Genomic DNA, 15867 nt, shown 5'->3' with positions numbered 1-15867 from the left:
CCTCCACTTTTTCCATCCCATGCTCCAGAGACTCCCACTTTCTCCATCCCAAGCTCCAGAGACGCCTGCCTTCTCCATCCCATGCTCCAGAGATCCCCTGTCCATCACCCTGTCTCACTGTGGAGACTCCCATCTTCTCCATCCTGGGCTCCAGAGACCCCCTTTCATCCTTCCATGCAGTGGAGACCCCTGCCTTCTCCATCCCAGGCTCCAGAGACACCCACACCCAATATCAAACATCCAATCTAAACCTGCCCTGGCACAACTTGAGGCCGTTTCCTCTCGTTCATTCACTTTTTCCTTGGGAGTAGAGCCTGACCCCTGCCTGGCTCCAACCTCCTTTCCAGGAGTTGCAGAGAGCGATGAGGTCTCCCCTCAGCCTCCTCTTCTCCAAACAGCCCCAGGACCTTCAGCTACTCCCACAACCCCTGTTCTCCAGCCCTTCCCAGCTCCGTTCCCTTCTCTGGACACACTCCAGCCCCTCAAGGTCTTTCTTGGAGTAAGGGGCCCAAAACTTCACCCAGGATTCGAGATGCGGCTTCACCAGCACCAAATCCAGGGGGATAATCCCGTCCCTGCTCCTCCAAGACTGGATGAACCCCATCCCATTGGCCTTGGCCACCACTCCAGCCTGTCCAGGTCTCCTGCGGAGCCTTCCTGCCCTCCAACCCGTGGATCCAGCCTGACCAGATCCCTCTGCAGAACCTCCCTACCCTCCAGCAGTTCCACCCAGCTTGGTGTCATCTCCAAACTGACTGAGGGAGCTCTCAATCCCTTTGTCCACATCATGGATGAAGTTTTTAGAGGGAACTGGCCCAACCCAGAGCCCTGGGGACGCCACGTGCGACCGGTCCCCAACTGGATTGAGCTCCATTCACTCTTTGAACACAACCTTTATTGTTGAGTCCCTCAAGCGTCGTACCAGACGTCCTCCTCGCTGCTGTCCTGGGAGAAGCCGTGGACCATGGGGCTGCAGGCGAGGCACAAGCTGCCTGCCTCCCTCCAGCACTGCCTGCAGAAGGAGGCGCCGCAGCTGGGCGCAGGGCAGATGCGATCCCGGGGGGTCCTGGGCTCCCCGCACACCGTGCAGCTCCGGCGAAGGCAGCGGCGCAGGCACGGGCACCATCGCAGCAGCAACGTCCCCTGCGGTGGGGATGGAGACAACGTGAGGCTGAGGGGTCAACCTGTGGGGAACAGCTGCGTTCTGCTTGAGAAACTGTCACCCTCTGGGCTGGACAGACAAACACTCTCCTGGGTGGAAAAGTGGTTGGATGGAGGGCCCAGAGAGTGGTGGGAGATGGAGTTAACTCCAGCTGGAGGCCAGTGACAAGTGGTGTCCCCAGGGCTCAGGGCTGGGTCCAGCCCTGTTCGATGTCTTTATCAATGACCTGGATGCAGGCATCGAGTGCACCCTGAGCAAGTTTGTGGATGACTCTGAGCTGGGTGGAAGCTGGATCTGCTGGAGGTTGGGAGGCTCCAAAGGGATCTGAACAGGCTGGATCCATGGGCTGAGACCAACGGCAGGAGGGTTAACAAGGCCAAAGGCCGGGTCCTGCACTTGGGGCACAACAACCCTGAGCAGCTCCAGCCTAGGAGAAGTCTGGCTGGAAAGTGCCTGGAGGAGAAGGACCTGGGAGGGTTGGTTGAACAGGAGCCAGCAGGGGCCCAGGGGGCCAAGAAGGCCAAGGGCATCTTGGCTTGGATCAGACCCGGCGTGGCCAGCAGGGCCAGGGAGGTTCTTCTCCCTCTGGCCTCGGCCCTGGGGAGACCGCTCCTCGAATCCTGGGGTCAGTTGTGGGCCCCTCCCCACAAGAAGGATGTTGAGGCTCTGGAGCGAGTGCAGAGAAGAGCAACGAAGCTGGGGAGGGGGCTGGAGAAGAAGAGGAGCGGCTGAGAGAGCTGGGGGGGTTTAGCCTGGAGAAGAGGAGGCTGAGGGGAGACCTCATTGCTCTCTGCAACTCCCTGAGAGGAGGTTGTGGAGAGGAGGGAGCTGGGCTCTTCTCCCAAGGGCCAGGGGACAGGACGAGAGGGAATGGCCTCAAGCTCCACCAGGGCTGAACATGAGGAAAAAACATTTCATGGCAAGGGTGATTGGGCAGTGTCCGAGGCTGCCCAGGGAGGGGGTTGAGTCCCCTTCCCTGGAGGGGTTTAAGGGCTGGGTGGACGAGGCGCTGAGGGACATGGGTTAGTGATTGATGGGAATGGTTGGACTCGATGATCCGATGGGTCCTTTCCAACCTGGTGATTCTGTGATTCTATGATTGGGGGGGAAGCAAAGCCCCCCAGCACCCTGGTGTGATCCCATCCCTGCTCACCAGTCCCGGTGGCTGCTGTCCCCGCTGGGCAATGCGTTTCTGCTGCCGGCTGATGAAGCTCTTGCGCTGCTGCAGCAACTTGTTGTAGAGGTAGAGCACCCGACTCTTCTCCCGCTGTGCCAACCGAGACCATGAGGGGTGACCAAGGGGAAAGCAACCCACCCCAAAAAAATGGTTCTCTTGGCTGAGCTGTGCCTGGCACCGGTCTTGCCGCTCACCTTCGGGAAGTAGAAGGCGGCGATGACGCGGCGCAGGCGGTAGGTGTAGACCTGGAGCAAGCAGAGCAGGACCAGCACGACCAAGGGCAGGCAGGTCCTCACATACTGCTCCCTCATCATGCCCCGTGGCTGCGGCAAACAGGCTGGGGACACAGTGGCAGCGCTGAGACACCCTAGTAGGGCCACCAGGCCATGGAGATGAAGAGGGGTCTTGTCCCTTGAGGGACCTCACCAATGTTGGACGTCTCCAGTTGGGTGTCAGAGGAGGCGTTGAGGGCACCGATCGTGCTCCGCAAGAGCTGAGCCATCAGGGATTTGCCCGTCACGTTCACGGATAAGTGGTAGCTACCTGTGAGGTGGGAGGAGGTAGCGGGGAGGGGAGTGAAAGGGGGAGACACCCTCGTGGTGGGGCTGGGGGCTGCCCCCCGGTGCTGTGGGGCTGGAGACTCACTGTAGAAGGTGTACTGGGTGTAGGAGTGCTGCTGGATGATGCTGAGCATGGTGAAGAGCACGTGGTCCAGGCTACAGGCGAGGAGGAAGAGGAGAGTGGGTGGGATACATTCCAGCAGCTCCAGCACCTGCAGGGAGCAGGGATTGTCACCATCTGGCCCCCAGCCCTGTCCCCCCAAGACCCTCCACCCTCCCCTCACCATGTTCTTCAGCTCAGGCGACTGCATGGCCAAGCGGCACGGGAAGATGATGTTTGAGACCTCTGCTCGGCGCAGGGGCAGCAGCGTCCGCTTTTCCTGGGGGAGAAGGAATGGGATGGCTGAGGGGAGACCTCATCGCTCTCTCCAACTCCCTGAGAGGAGGTTGTGGAGAGGAGGGAGCTGGGCTCTTCTCCCAAGGGCCAGGGGACAGGACGAGAGGGAATGGCCTCAAGCTCCACCAGGGGAGGGTCAGGCTGGACAGCAGGAAAAAATGTTTCACAGAAAGGGTGACTGGGCAGTGTCCGAGGCTGCCCAGGGAGGGGGTTGAGTCCCCTTCCCTGGAGGGGTTTAAGGGCCGGGTGGACGAGGTGCTGAGGGACATGGGTTAGTGATTGATGGGAATGGTTGGACTCGATGATCCGGTGGGTCTTTTCCAACCTGGTGATACTATGATTCTATGATTCTATGAGTCAGTGTAGCCCCCCAGGACCGGGGCTGGGGGCTTCTCGCCCCCTTTTCTGCCCCCTCACCTGCTTCCTGCGGCGAGCGTCGATCTGGCGAAAGTAGGTGGTGATGTAGATGTTGTCGAACCGGATGTCCTGGCAGTAATTCTTGGTGTAGAAGAAAGACCTGGCAAGGGTGAGGGGTCCTTCAGATCCCCAGGGTCCCCTCTTTGTCTTTGTGCCCCCCTCCATGCCCGGTGACTGTCACAGGGGTGCCCACACCTCTCCCCATCCCAAAAGCTCACGAGATGAAGACGAGGAGGAAAGTGAAGGAGAGCAGAAAGCGGAAGATGGAGATGGCCTTGGCCACGTTGTTGCTGTGCTGCTGCAGCTGCAAGGTCACCTCCTCCATCAGCATCTCCGCCGAGACATTGAAGCCCAGCAGCATCTCCTGGCTCTTCTCCTGAAAAAGAGGCGCCGTGTGTCCAGGCAGGATCCATCCTCTGCCCTGGCCCTGGGTGCAAGGGACCAGCATCCACCTCGATGACCACGCTGGCACTGAAGTCCTGGCTGAAGCTGTTGATGGTGTAGTTCACCTGGTCGTACAACTGCCCAAAGTTGCTGTCCACGGGGATGTTTTTGGTGCACCAGGTGTGCATGACTGGGGGGTAGAATCATAGAATCAGAATCACAGAATAACCAGGTTGGAAGAGACCCACCAGATCATTGAGTCCAACCATCCCCATCAATCACTAACCCATGTCCCTCAGCACCTCGTCCACCCGGCCCTTAAACCCCTCCAGGGAAGGGGACTCAACCCCCTCCCTGGGCAGCCTCGGACACTGCCCAATCACCCTTGCCATGAAAAATTTCTTCTAATGTCCAGCCTGACCCTCCCCTGGTGGAGCTTGAGGCCATTCCCTCTCGTCCTGTCCCCTGTCCCTTGGGAGAAGAGCCCAGCTCCCTCCTCTCCACAACCTCCTCTCAGGGAGTTGCAGGGAGCAATGAGGTCTCCCCTCAGCCTCCTCTTCTCCAGGCTAAACCCCCCCAGCTCTCTCAGCCGCTCCTCATAAGGCCTGTTCTCCAGCCCCAAAGGAAGGATTGTTGCCAGCAGAGCCAGGAGCACCAACACATCACGCCAGCACAGGCTGTGGTTGCCATCCTGGGGGCTATGGGGGGAAGAATCAGAGACATCCCATCGAGGGAGGACAGAATGGGGGTCCTGAGCATCACCCACCTTTGACGATGTTGCAGATGAATGTCATCTTCATGGGCAGGCAGAGGAAGTGGTTGATGAGGGGCACGTACACCGCCTCCATGCAAGCTTTGTGCTTCTCGTTGAACCAATCCCAGCACCGCTGCATGCCCAGCTGAATTACATCTGGGGGACAGGAATCATAGAATCACAGAATCACCAGGTTGGAAGAGACCCACCGGATCATCGAGTCCAACCATTCCCATCAATCACTAACCCATGTCCCTCAGCACCTTGTCCACCCGGCCCTTAAACCCCTCCAGGGAAGGGGACTCAACCCCCTCCCTGGGCAGCCTGTTCCAGTGCCCAACGACCCTTTCCATGAAATATTTCTTCCTTATGTCAGCTCCCCATGCACCATGAACACCCTCCAACCCCCAAGCCCCATCCCCTGCCCGTCCCACACGCCGCCAGCCTCCCTCCTGCCCCGCTCACACTCGCAGCGCATCTTGGTCTTCTTCTCATACAGTTCCTGGGTGCTGAGGACCGGCTGGTCCTTCTGGCTCTGGGGCTGCTGCAGGACGTAGCCCATGTCACTGGCCACCTCCTCGTTCAGCTCCACGAAGGCGTGCGTGATGTCCTTCACCTCGCCATCCAGTTTGTCCCCGCTCCTCTTCCAGGGAGAGGGACACACAGAAGGTCAACCCCGCTCCCTGCCGCTTCCCCCACCGGGTCCCACACCAGCCCCCCAGCCTCACCACCAGGTTGTCCATCATCCCACGCAGCGGAGCCATCGACATGTGCCAGAGGTGGCGGCTGTGGTTGACCTGCATCTCGGCCACGCAGCCCAACGAGCGCGTCACCTCCTCCAGGTTGTGCCAAGTGTTGGTCACGGGTCCTGGGGCCAACAGGGCCGGCTCAGCTCCCCACCAGCCCTCGGCACGTGGTTGGGGGTGACGGGGATGTGGGAGGACACTACCTACCGTTGTAGATGGCAGCGAGGATGAGGGAGAGGACATAGACCCGACCCTCCTTGCCCAGGAACTTGGGGATCATGAGCAGGGTGCTGCAGCGAAAGTGGGGGGATACAGCCCAACCCAAAGTGGTCAACCCTGCAAGGAGAAGAGAGTGGTGGTGGTGGGTACCTGCCATCCCTGTCCCTGTGAAGCCTTGGGGGGTGGTGGATCCCTGCCATCCCTGTCCTCGGCAGCATTGGGGGGTGGTGGACCCTTGCACGTCATTAGTGATTGATGGGAATGGTTGGATTCGATGATCCAGTGGGTCTTTTCCAGCCTGGTGATTCTATGATTCGGTGATTCTATGATTCTGTGATTCTATGATTCTATGGCTGAGACTAGCCCTCTCTCCTCAGTTGGCACCCTCTTCTGCATCATCCCCTACTGCATCCAGGAGTTCCTCAAGAGGAACGTTGCAGACCGTGAGTATCCTGGTGCCACAGTTGAGTTGGGGAGTCCCTGGCTGCCCCCTACCCTGTCCTGGCTCTCACCCTGACCCCCCAGCACCATACGTAGAATCATAGAATCAGCCCCTTGTCACCTTCCCAGCCCTTGTGGATGTCCTGAAACGCGTCCGTCGGGAGTTTGAGTTTGACATCTTGGCCAAGCATCACTTCAACATCATCCTCAACTCCAGCAAGACCCTGGGCGAGGTGGCCCTGGACATCACGAACCATGTGAGCCGACGCATGCAGCCCATGCACAAGGTCCTGGGGCTCTTCACACGCGTCTCCTTCTGCATCATCCTCTACCCATGGGTCTCCTGACACCCCCACCGCCCCTCCCAGCCCCATCCTCACCTGCCAATGTGCACGAGATCTGCATCTTGAGCTCCTCCGTGATGTCCATGGGGACGATGAGGAGCTGGCAGAGCCCTGAAACACCCAGAAATGTGCTGAGTCCCCTGTGGCATCGCCCCCCTACACCGTGCCCGGCACCGGGTGCACTCACCGAGGCCGAGGAGGGTCCCGAAGCCAGCACCGAGGAAGAACTTGCTGCCGCGGTACTGGTCCGGCTGGCTCCAGAGGAACCGGCTGCACGAGGCGGGCAGCAGCAAGACCACTGCTCGCTTCAGGGCTGGGTGGGGAGGGAAGCGTCAGCCCTGGCTTCTCTCACCGCCCGCGGGCAGCGCTGCCTGGGAGTGGGGTAGGAAGGGAACTCACTGGTGTTGGGCGGTTTCTGCCTCCTGCGTGCCTCTGTCCCTGATGAGACCTCCTGGTTAGGAGGCACCACCACCTCCATGGCTGTGTGTCTCAGACTGGTGACCCCTGGTTACGGTGAGATGCTCTTCCAGTTACCATGAGTTGCTCCCCCGGTGACAGTGAGATGCTCTCCTATTTATGGTGAGATGGTCCCCTGGTTAAGATGAGATGCACCCCTGGTTATGGTGAGATGCTCTTCTAGTTACCATAAGATGTTTGCCCGGTCACAGTGAGATGCTTCCCCAGTTACAATGAGATACTCTCCCACTTATGGTGAGAGGCACCCCTGGTTATGGTGAGATGCTCTTCTAGTTACCATAAGATGTTTGCCCGGTCACAGTGAGATGCTTCCCCAGTTACAATGAGATACTCTCCCACTTATGGTGAGAGGCACCCCTGGTTATGGTGAGATGCTCTTCTAGTTACCATGAGACGCTCCCCTGGTGACAATGAGATGCTCCCCCGGTTACAGTGAGATGCTCTCCCACTTATGTGAGATGCTCACCTGGTTATGGTGAGATGATCCCCCAGTTATGGTGAGATGATCCCCCAGTTACGGTGAGATGATCCCCCAGTTACGGTGACGTGCTCCCCCGGTGACAGTGAGATGCTCTCCCACTTAGAGTGAGAGGCGCCCCTGGTTACGGCGCGATGCACCCAGGAACCCAGCCCATTGTAAGCTGAGCATCCCCACAGGAGCCTAGAGGAGCACCAGGAGCTCCAAAGAGCTCAACCCAGCATGGGTCAGACCTCAGGGCTGGGCAGAGCCCTGCGTGGGCTGAAGAGCCGGTGGAAGGTGTCACGGCGACCCAAGACCGAGCACCACTCGGAGACAGAGAGCAGGCTGTGGGAGCTGGCCCGCAGCGCCGGCGGCCTCGTGTTCGGCATGGTCCTGGCCAGCTTGTACGGAGCTTTGGTGCTGCTGGCACAGGGCAGCAACATCTGGTACTGCCTGGTGACCACGTCCAGCCTGGGCGCGGGGCTGGGGCTGGGCATGGCTTTCTCCATCAAGGCGCGGATCACCGTGCTGCTGTCGCTACCCTACGTCTTCACCAGTAAGAACCTGTGGGTCACACCCCTCCAGGAGCTTGGGGTTTGGTGGTGCTGGCTCCCAGCTGAGCCCCAGTATTCCCCGCAGAGGAGGGGAAGATGCTGATGCTGCTGCTGGCGCTGGGCATGGCCTTGCAGGGTCCCTGCTCCAACATCTTGCACAACTTCTCCCGCGCCGCCGAGTCGCTGTCGTGTGGGGCTGAGCTCGCCCTCAACCAGACGGCTGAGAAGCTCCAGCGAGCCCGGGAGCCACTGATGGGTGAGAAGAGGGGCTGGGATGAAGATTTAGAGTAGATATTAGGAAGAAATTCTCCATAACGTGGGTGGGGAGGCCCTGGCACAGGTTGCTCCATCCCTGGAGGTGTCCAAGGCCAGGTTGGATGGGGCTTGGAGCCCCTGATGCAGTGGGAAGTGTCTCTACCCATGGCAGGGGTGGGACTGGATGGGCTTTGAGGTCCCTGCCAACCCAAACCATTCCACGATTCTATTATTCCATGATTCCATGATTCTATGATTCCATGATTCTATGATGTAGTAGGACTCCAGGGTCCCCCAACAATGCTGATTGGCCCCCAGCTGCCCTTGCCTCTTGGGGTACAGTCAGGGGTCCCCTTTCTCCACAGACATGCTGGCCAAAATTAAGGACATTGCCCAGAAAGCCAAGGTGGTGGGTGACCACATCCGCAAGTTCTTCCGCTCCATCACAGACTCGGTCACCTATATTGGTGAGTGGGGGTCCCTGAGGGTCTTCCTGGCTCCAGCACCTCCTCCCATCCCATTTTTCCATCTCCCCAAGGTTCTCCATAGCTCCAGCATCTCCTCCCATCCCATTTTTAGTGTCCCCAAGGTTCTCCCTGGCTCCAGCACCTCCTCCCATCCCATTTTTCCATCTCCCCAAGGTTCTCCCTGGCCCCAGCACCTCCTCCCATCCCATTTTGCTCCGTCCTTGTCTCTGTCCCCTAACTCCTGCTCCCTGCCCTGCAGCCCGAGCCCTACGCAACGTCTGGCTGTGGCTGGTGAACATCGGCGAGATATGCAACCGTGAGCTGGGCAAGCCCTACGAGCGCTGCGTGCGCCTCTTTGACGACGCCAAGGACAGCTGCGAGCGCACCATCCCCTTCCTCTACTTCCTCTGCTACGTCATCGTCCCCTTCAAATACCTCTGCGGGCTGGCCAAACGTGCGTGGTCCCTGTCCCCTGTGGCATCGGGTGTTGAGGAAACCCTCTCATCCCTGTCCTCTGCAGCGCTGGGGGGTGGTGGATCCTTGCACGTCATCAGTGATTGATGGGAACGGTTGGACTCGATGATCCGGTGGGTCTTTTCCAACCTGGTGATTCTGTGATTCTATGATTCTATGGCCTCTCTCCCCAGTTGGCACCCTCTTCTGCATCATCCCCTACTACATCCAGGAGTTCCTCAAGAAGAATGTTGCAGACCGTGAGTATCCTGGTGCCGCAGTTGAGTTGGGGAGTCCCTGGCTGCCCCCTACCCCATCCTGGCTCTCACCCTGACCCCCCAGCACCATTCATAGAATCATTGAATCAGCCCCTTGTCACCCTTCCAGCCCTTGTGAATGCCCTGGAACGCGTCCGTCAGGAGTTTGAGTTCAACATCTCGGCCAAACATCACTTCAGCATCAGCCTCAACTCCAGCAAGACCCTGGGCGAGGTGGCCCTGGACATCATGGACGATGTGAGCCGACGCATGCGGCCCGTGCACAAGGTCCTGGGGCTCTTCACACACGTCTCCTTCTGGATCATCCTCTACATGTACTTCCAGTGAGTGGGTTGGGCTCCCACTCCAGGCTCCGGTGGGGATGGAGACCCAACGTGCTGGTACCCAGCATCCATCCGTGTCCACAGGGCACTGCGCTACCATCACCGTTACCTGCGGGATGACACCTTCGACAACATCTACATCACGCGGCGCTTCATAGAGCTGGAGCAGAAGCTCACCGAGCAAGGCAAAGCCACCGTGCTGCCCCTCTCCAACTGGGAGAAGGGTCGTTACATCTCGCCAGGTCAGCTCTGCACCAGGGGTGTCACCCAGACCAGCCGCACAGTGGGGAGAAAGGGGGTCCATGAGAGCAACTGACCATGAGCCAGTGGTGGCCCAGGTGGCCAAGAAGGCCAACGGCATCTTGGCTTGGATCAGACACGGCATGGCCAGCAGGGCCAGGGAGGTTCTTCTCCCTCTGGACTCGGCCCTGGGGAGACCGCTCCTCGAATCCTGGGGCCAGTTGTGGGCCCCTCCCCACAAGAAGGATGTTGAGGCTCTGGAGCGAGTGCAGAGAAGAGCAACGAAGCTGGGGAGGGGGCTGGAGAAGAAGAGGAGCGGCTGAGAGAGCTGGGGGGGTTTAGCCTGGAGAAGAGGAGGCTGAGGGGAGACCTCATTGCTCTCTGCAACTCCCTGAGAGGAGGTTGTGGAGAGGAGGGAGCTGGGCTCTTCTCCCAAGGGCCAGGGGCCAGGACGAGAGGGAACGGCCTCAAGCTCCACCAGGGGAGGCTCAGGCTGGACATCGGGAAAAAATATTCATGGCAAGGGTGATTGGGCAGTGTCCGAGGCTGCCCAGGGAGGGGGTTGAGTCCCTTTCCCTGGAGGGGTTGAAGGGATGGGTGGACGAGGTGCTGAGGGACATGGGTTAGTGATTGATGGGAATGGTTGGACTCAACGATCTGGTGGGTCTCTTCCAACCTGGTGATTCTATGATTCTATGATTCATGGCACAACCTCATGGTGCTCCTGTGCCCGTCCAGCCGGGCTGTTGCTGTCGCGGCAGGAGCAGCACCGCTACGGGCTGCAGCTGATCGGGGTTCTGCGCCACATGCTGCTGGGCTTCAGCATCATTCTGGCTGACTACAGCCTCTTCTGGCTGCTCGACCTCATCCGGCACCAGCTGAAAGGAGAGATCGTCGCCAGAGGTGAGTGGCACCCGTATTGCTGTGGGTGCTTTGTTGGTTGGGGTTTTAGGGCAGTGGGTGCCCCGTTCCCACCCTGGGCTGAACCATTCAGGTGCTGAGGGACATGGGTTAGTGATTGATGGGAATGGTTGGACTCGATGATCCGGTGGGTCTTTTCCAACCTGGTGATTCTATGATTCTATGATTTGACCCTCAGCACCGCTGGTGATGGGCATCAGCGTCCAAGGAGAAGGTTACACCAGCGAGATCTTCCGGGATTTGGTTTCTGCCTTCGATGTCCTCCAGCAGGGCAACCTCACCGTGCTGACCCAGAGCTGCATCCCGAAGCCCGTGGAGCCCGACTACGGCACCTACATCAGCATGGGTGAGCAGGGCTGCTGCGCCCTCCGCCTGCAAGGTTTAAGGGGTGGAGATCACCCCTGCGTGACTCGTCCTCTTTCCCACCAGGACTCCTGTATGGCACCAGCCTCTTCATCGCCGTCTTTGGCTCCTACATGGCTCGTCTGCGCCGGGTGGTGTGTGCCGCCTACTACCCAATGCGTGAGCAGGTTAGGAACCACTGTCCTCCTCCGCTTGCACCTCCTGCACTTGGGGCACAACAACCCTGAGCAGCTCCAGCCTAGGAGAAGTCTGGCTGGAAACTGCCTGGAGGAGAAGGACCTGGGGGTGTTGGTTGAACAGGAGCCAGCAGGGGCCCAGGGGGCCAAGAAGGCCAAGGGCATCTTGGCTTGGATCAGACCCGGCGTGGCCAGCAGGGCCAGGGAGGTTCTTCTCCCTCTGGGCTCGGCCCTGGGGAGACCACTCCTCGAATCCTGGGGTCAGTTGTGGGCCCCTCCCCACAAGAAGGCTGTTGAGGCTCTGGAGCGAGTCCAGAGAAGAGCAACGAAGCTGGGGAGGGGGCTGGAGAAGAAGAGGAGCGGCTGAGAGAGCTGGGGGGGTTTAGCCTGGAGAAGAGGAGGCTGAGGGGAGACCTCATTGCTCTCTGCAACTCCCTGAGAGGAGGTTGTGGAGAGGAGGGAGCTGGGCTCTTCTCCCAAGGGCCAGGGGCCAGGACGAGAGGGAATGGCCTCAAGCTCCACCAGGGGAGGGTCAGGCTGGACATCAGGAAAAAATCTTTCATGGCAAGGGTGATTGGGCAGTGTCCGAGGCTGCCCAGGGAGGGGGTTGAGTCCCCTTCCCTGGAGGGGTTTAAGGGCCGGGTGGACGAGGTGCTGAGGGACATGGGTTAGTGATTGATGGGAATGGTTGGACTCGATGATCCGGAGGGTCTTTTCCAACCTGGTGATTCTATGATTCTATGATTCAGCAACCCCGTGCCCTCACCGCATCCCTCTCATTCCAGGAGCGCACTGTCTTCCTCCACAACACCATCCTGGCGCGGCGGGCAGGGCTGGCACGTGCCCTGCGCCAAGCTGCCATGGGGCACACGGGTGGCGCTGCACAGATCAACGTCCTCCTCAAGGCCAAGTAAGCTCCCCTGGGGATGCAACCGTGGAGTTGGAGCCATCCTGATCCCAGAAACATCTTGCTGGGCATTGCGAAAGGGCATTGCCACCCTGCCAGAGGTGACACATCAGGTCCCTGCTCGCAGGCTGCCTCTCTTTATGCGGCTGGTTCAGCTCCTGTGCACCCAGAAGAGACGATGCCTGACGTGTGAGGTGGCAGAACAGCCCGACTTCATTGCCTGCATCACCCCCAGGTGCAAAGGTAGAAGCTCACCTACTCTGGGGACATACCCCAAAAAAATCTCCCACCCTCTTACAGCCCCATTTTCATAGAATCATGGAATGGTTCAGGGTGGAAGGAACCTCAAAGCCCATCCAGTCCCACCTCCTACCATGGGCAGGGACACCTCCCACTGCATCAGGGGCTCCAAGCCCCATCCAACCTGGCCTTGAACCCCTCCAGGGATGGGGCAGCCACCACTGCTCTGGGCAACCTGGGCCAGGGCCTCCCCACCCTCACAGAACATTTCTTCCCAAGATTTCATCTCAGTCTCCTTCCTTGCAGCTCAAAACCATCCCACTCATCTTCTCCCTGCCCTCCCTGATCCAGAGAGCCTCCCAAGCTTCCCTGGAGCCCCTTTCCATACTGGAAGCTGCTCTAAGTTCTCCCTGAAGCCTTCTCTTATCCAGAGTGAACAACCCCAACTCTCCCAGCCTGTCCTCAGAGCAGAGGTTCTCCAGCCATCAGATCATCTCCATGTCCTCCTCTGGACCCATTCCAACAGTTCCATATCATTCTTATGTTGGGGACTCCAGAGCTGGATCCAGGGCTCCAAGCTGGGTCTCATCATCATGGATCAGAGGGACAGAATCCTCTCCCTTTCTGCTGCTCCCACTGCTCTGGATGCAGCCCAGGACATGGTTGTTTTCAGGGCTTGCTGCCTCGTATCGAGTATCTCATTCACCAGCACCCCAAGTCCATCTCCTCAGGGCTGCTCCCTGTCACGTTGTTCCCTAGCCTGTATTGAAACCATGGATTGCCCCAACCCAAGTGTAGGATCTTGCCCTTGGCTTTGTTGAACCTCATGAGGTTCACACAGAGCTTTCCCCAGGGCTTTATTGCAGTGATTGCTACCGAACTCTGCACAACGTCTGCTCTGTCTGCATGGGACCCTTGGCCTACGAGGCAAATGAGGACGAGGAGATGTAAGCATGGAGCCTACCAGACCCTGAGGAGGGGGAGATGCGTTGGGTTGGGTTGGATTGGATTAGATTGGGTTGAGTTGAGTTGATTTGGGTTGAGTTGGATTGGTTTGGTTTGGGTTGGGTTGGGTTGGGTTGGGTTGGATTGGTTTGGGTTGGATTGGGTTGGGTTGGATTGGATTGGGTTGGGTTGGATTGGGTTGGATTCATTTGGGTTGGGTTGGATTGGGTTGGATTGGATTGGGTTGGATTCATTTGGGTTCAGTTGGATTGGGTTGGATTGGATTGGGTTGGGTTGGATTGGGTTGGATTCATTTGGGTTGGGTTGGATTGGGTTGGATTGGATTGGATTGGGTTGAGTTGGGTTGAGTTGGGTTGGATTGAGTTGGATTGGGTTGAGTTGGATTGGGTTGAGTTGCAGCCCACCCCCCCTCATTGCATACGTGCAGGGACTCCAGCGACGAGGAGACGTTGTCTCTGTGGGTGGACGCCGTGCGGACGCTGCGGGGCCAGGAGCAAGGACGGCGGCTGCGGCAGCGTATCCGCCAGGTGGCCAGAGGCCAGGGGGGCAACCGGAGGTTGCCTCGCGAGTTGGCAGCCCGGCTGCTCGCCCGGCTGAAGGAGGAGGCGAGTGGAGAGAGTGAGGAGGAAAGCAGCACCGGGGACAGTGAGGACAGCTCGTTCTGCAGGTGAATCATAGAATCATAAAATCACCAGGTTAGAAAAGACCTATCAGATCATGGAGTCCAACCATTCCCATCAATCACTAACCCATGTCCCTCAGCACCTCGTCCACCCAGCCCTTAAACCCCTCCAGGGAAGGCGACTCAACCTTCTGCTGCCCAGGGACCAATCACCCTTTCCGGGAAATATTTTTTCCTGCTGTCCATCCTGACCCTCCCCTGGTGGAGCTTGAGGCCATTCCCTCTCGTCCTGTCCCCTGGCCCTTGGGAGAAGAGCCCAGCTCCCTCCTCTCCACAACCTCCTCTCAGGGAGTTGCAGAGAGCAATGAGGTCTCCCCTCAGCCTCCTCTTCTCCAGGCTAAACCCCCCCAGCTCTCTCAGCCGCTCCTCTTCTTCTCCAGCCCCCTCCCCAGCTTCGTTGCTCTTCTCTGCACTCGCTCCAGAGCCTCAACATCCTTCTTGTGGGGAGGGGCCCACAACTGACCCCAGGATTCGAGGAGCGGTCTCCCCAGGGCCGAGTGCAGAGGGAGAAGAACCTCCCTGGCCCTGCTGGCCACGCCGGGTCTGATCCAAGCCAAGATGCCCTTGGCCTTCTTGGCCCCCTGGGCCCCTGCTGGCTCCTGTTCAACCAACCCCCCCAGGTCCTTCTCCTCCAGGCAGTTTCCAGCCAGCCTTCTCCTAGGCTGGAGCTGCTCAGGGTTGTTGTGCCCCAAGGGCAGGACCCGCCATTTGGCCTCGTTAACCCTCCTGCCGTTGGTCTCAGCCCATGGATCCAGCCTGTTCAGATCCCTTTGTGAGCAGCAGTGATGGGTACAGTGATGACCCTGGCACTGATCCTCAACCCCATTCTTGTCCCCAACCCCCCTTTTCCCCCCCCAAAAGCCTGGATTACAGCTACCAGGATGAGCCTGAGAGCAGCGGGACGGAGCTGGAGGAGGTGATCACGGAGAAGCCGCCCAGCAGCGAGCGCAGAGCCCAGTGAGGGTGGGACAGTGCCACGTGGCATGAGGAGACAGGACCAGGCTCTGGGGATGTGGCTGAAACCCCAGCAATGCGGTGGAAGGCCGTAGCCGTTGGGGTGGGTGGGGAGGGGATGATGAATAAAGCACCCGATTCTTGAGGCACCAAGGTGCTGAGCTGGTACCTGGCACCCAATGGTCGTCCAAACCTCGTTGTTCCCCAGACCCATGGTGCCCCATCTCCATCCCCACAGTGTCCCCAGCCCTTCAATGTCCCCATCTCCATCCCTGCAGTGCCTCCAGCCTCATGTTGTTCTCATTTCCATCCCCATGGTGCCCCCATCCCCACGATGTCCTCAGCCTCACGGTGTCCCCATCCCCACAATGTCCCCAGCCCCATGGCGTCTCCATCTCCATCCTCATGGTACCTACAGCCCCATGGTGCCCCCATCCCTGCAGTCCCCCCATCCCCACGATATCTCCAGCCCCGTGGTGTCCCCATCTCCATCCTCGTGGTACCTACAGCCCCATGGTCCTCCCATCCCCATGATGCCTCCAGCCCCATG

General features: G+C 59.1%; 2 protein-coding genes across 2 annotated transcripts; one reads left to right on the top strand and one right to left on the bottom strand.

Moving 5' to 3' along the window:
* Positions 1-909: 909 nt before the first annotated feature.
* DCST1 (DC-STAMP domain containing 1) lies at positions 910-7079 on the bottom strand. The gene is made up of 16 exons (XM_069878382.1): positions 7001-7079; positions 6789-6914; positions 6638-6712; positions 5805-5933; positions 5580-5719; positions 5317-5494; positions 4864-5007; positions 4166-4287; positions 3932-4089; positions 3714-3813; positions 3184-3279; positions 2985-3111; positions 2766-2882; positions 2534-2676; positions 2316-2429; positions 910-1143 (listed from the first exon to the last, which is right to left on the bottom strand). The coding sequence occupies exons 1-16, from the start codon at positions 7077-7079 to the stop codon at positions 910-912; spliced, it is 2082 nt and encodes a 693-aa protein (XP_069734483.1).
* Positions 7080-7778: 699 nt separating this feature from the next.
* On the top strand, positions 7779-15336 carry DCST2 (DC-STAMP domain containing 2). The gene is made up of 15 exons (XM_069878381.1): positions 7779-8094; positions 8178-8348; positions 8713-8814; positions 9074-9268; positions 9462-9527; positions 9655-9868; positions 9953-10110; positions 10847-11011; positions 11208-11375; positions 11459-11559; positions 12354-12473; positions 12589-12718; positions 13569-13662; positions 14109-14348; positions 15225-15336. Exons 1-15 carry the CDS (start codon positions 7779-7781, stop codon positions 15322-15324), a joined length of 2340 nt encoding a protein of 779 aa, XP_069734482.1. The 3' UTR covers positions 15325-15336.
* The last annotated feature ends 531 nt before the right edge of the window (positions 15337-15867 follow it).

The sequence above is a fragment of the Phaenicophaeus curvirostris genome, chromosome 29, assembly GCF_032191515.1.
Source record: "Phaenicophaeus curvirostris isolate KB17595 chromosome 29, BPBGC_Pcur_1.0, whole genome shotgun sequence".
Taxonomy (NCBI): Eukaryota; Metazoa; Chordata; class Aves; order Cuculiformes; family Cuculidae; genus Phaenicophaeus; species Phaenicophaeus curvirostris.
The sequence above is the reverse complement of the archived record's forward strand: the minus strand, read 5'-3'. Positions and strand labels throughout refer to the sequence as shown.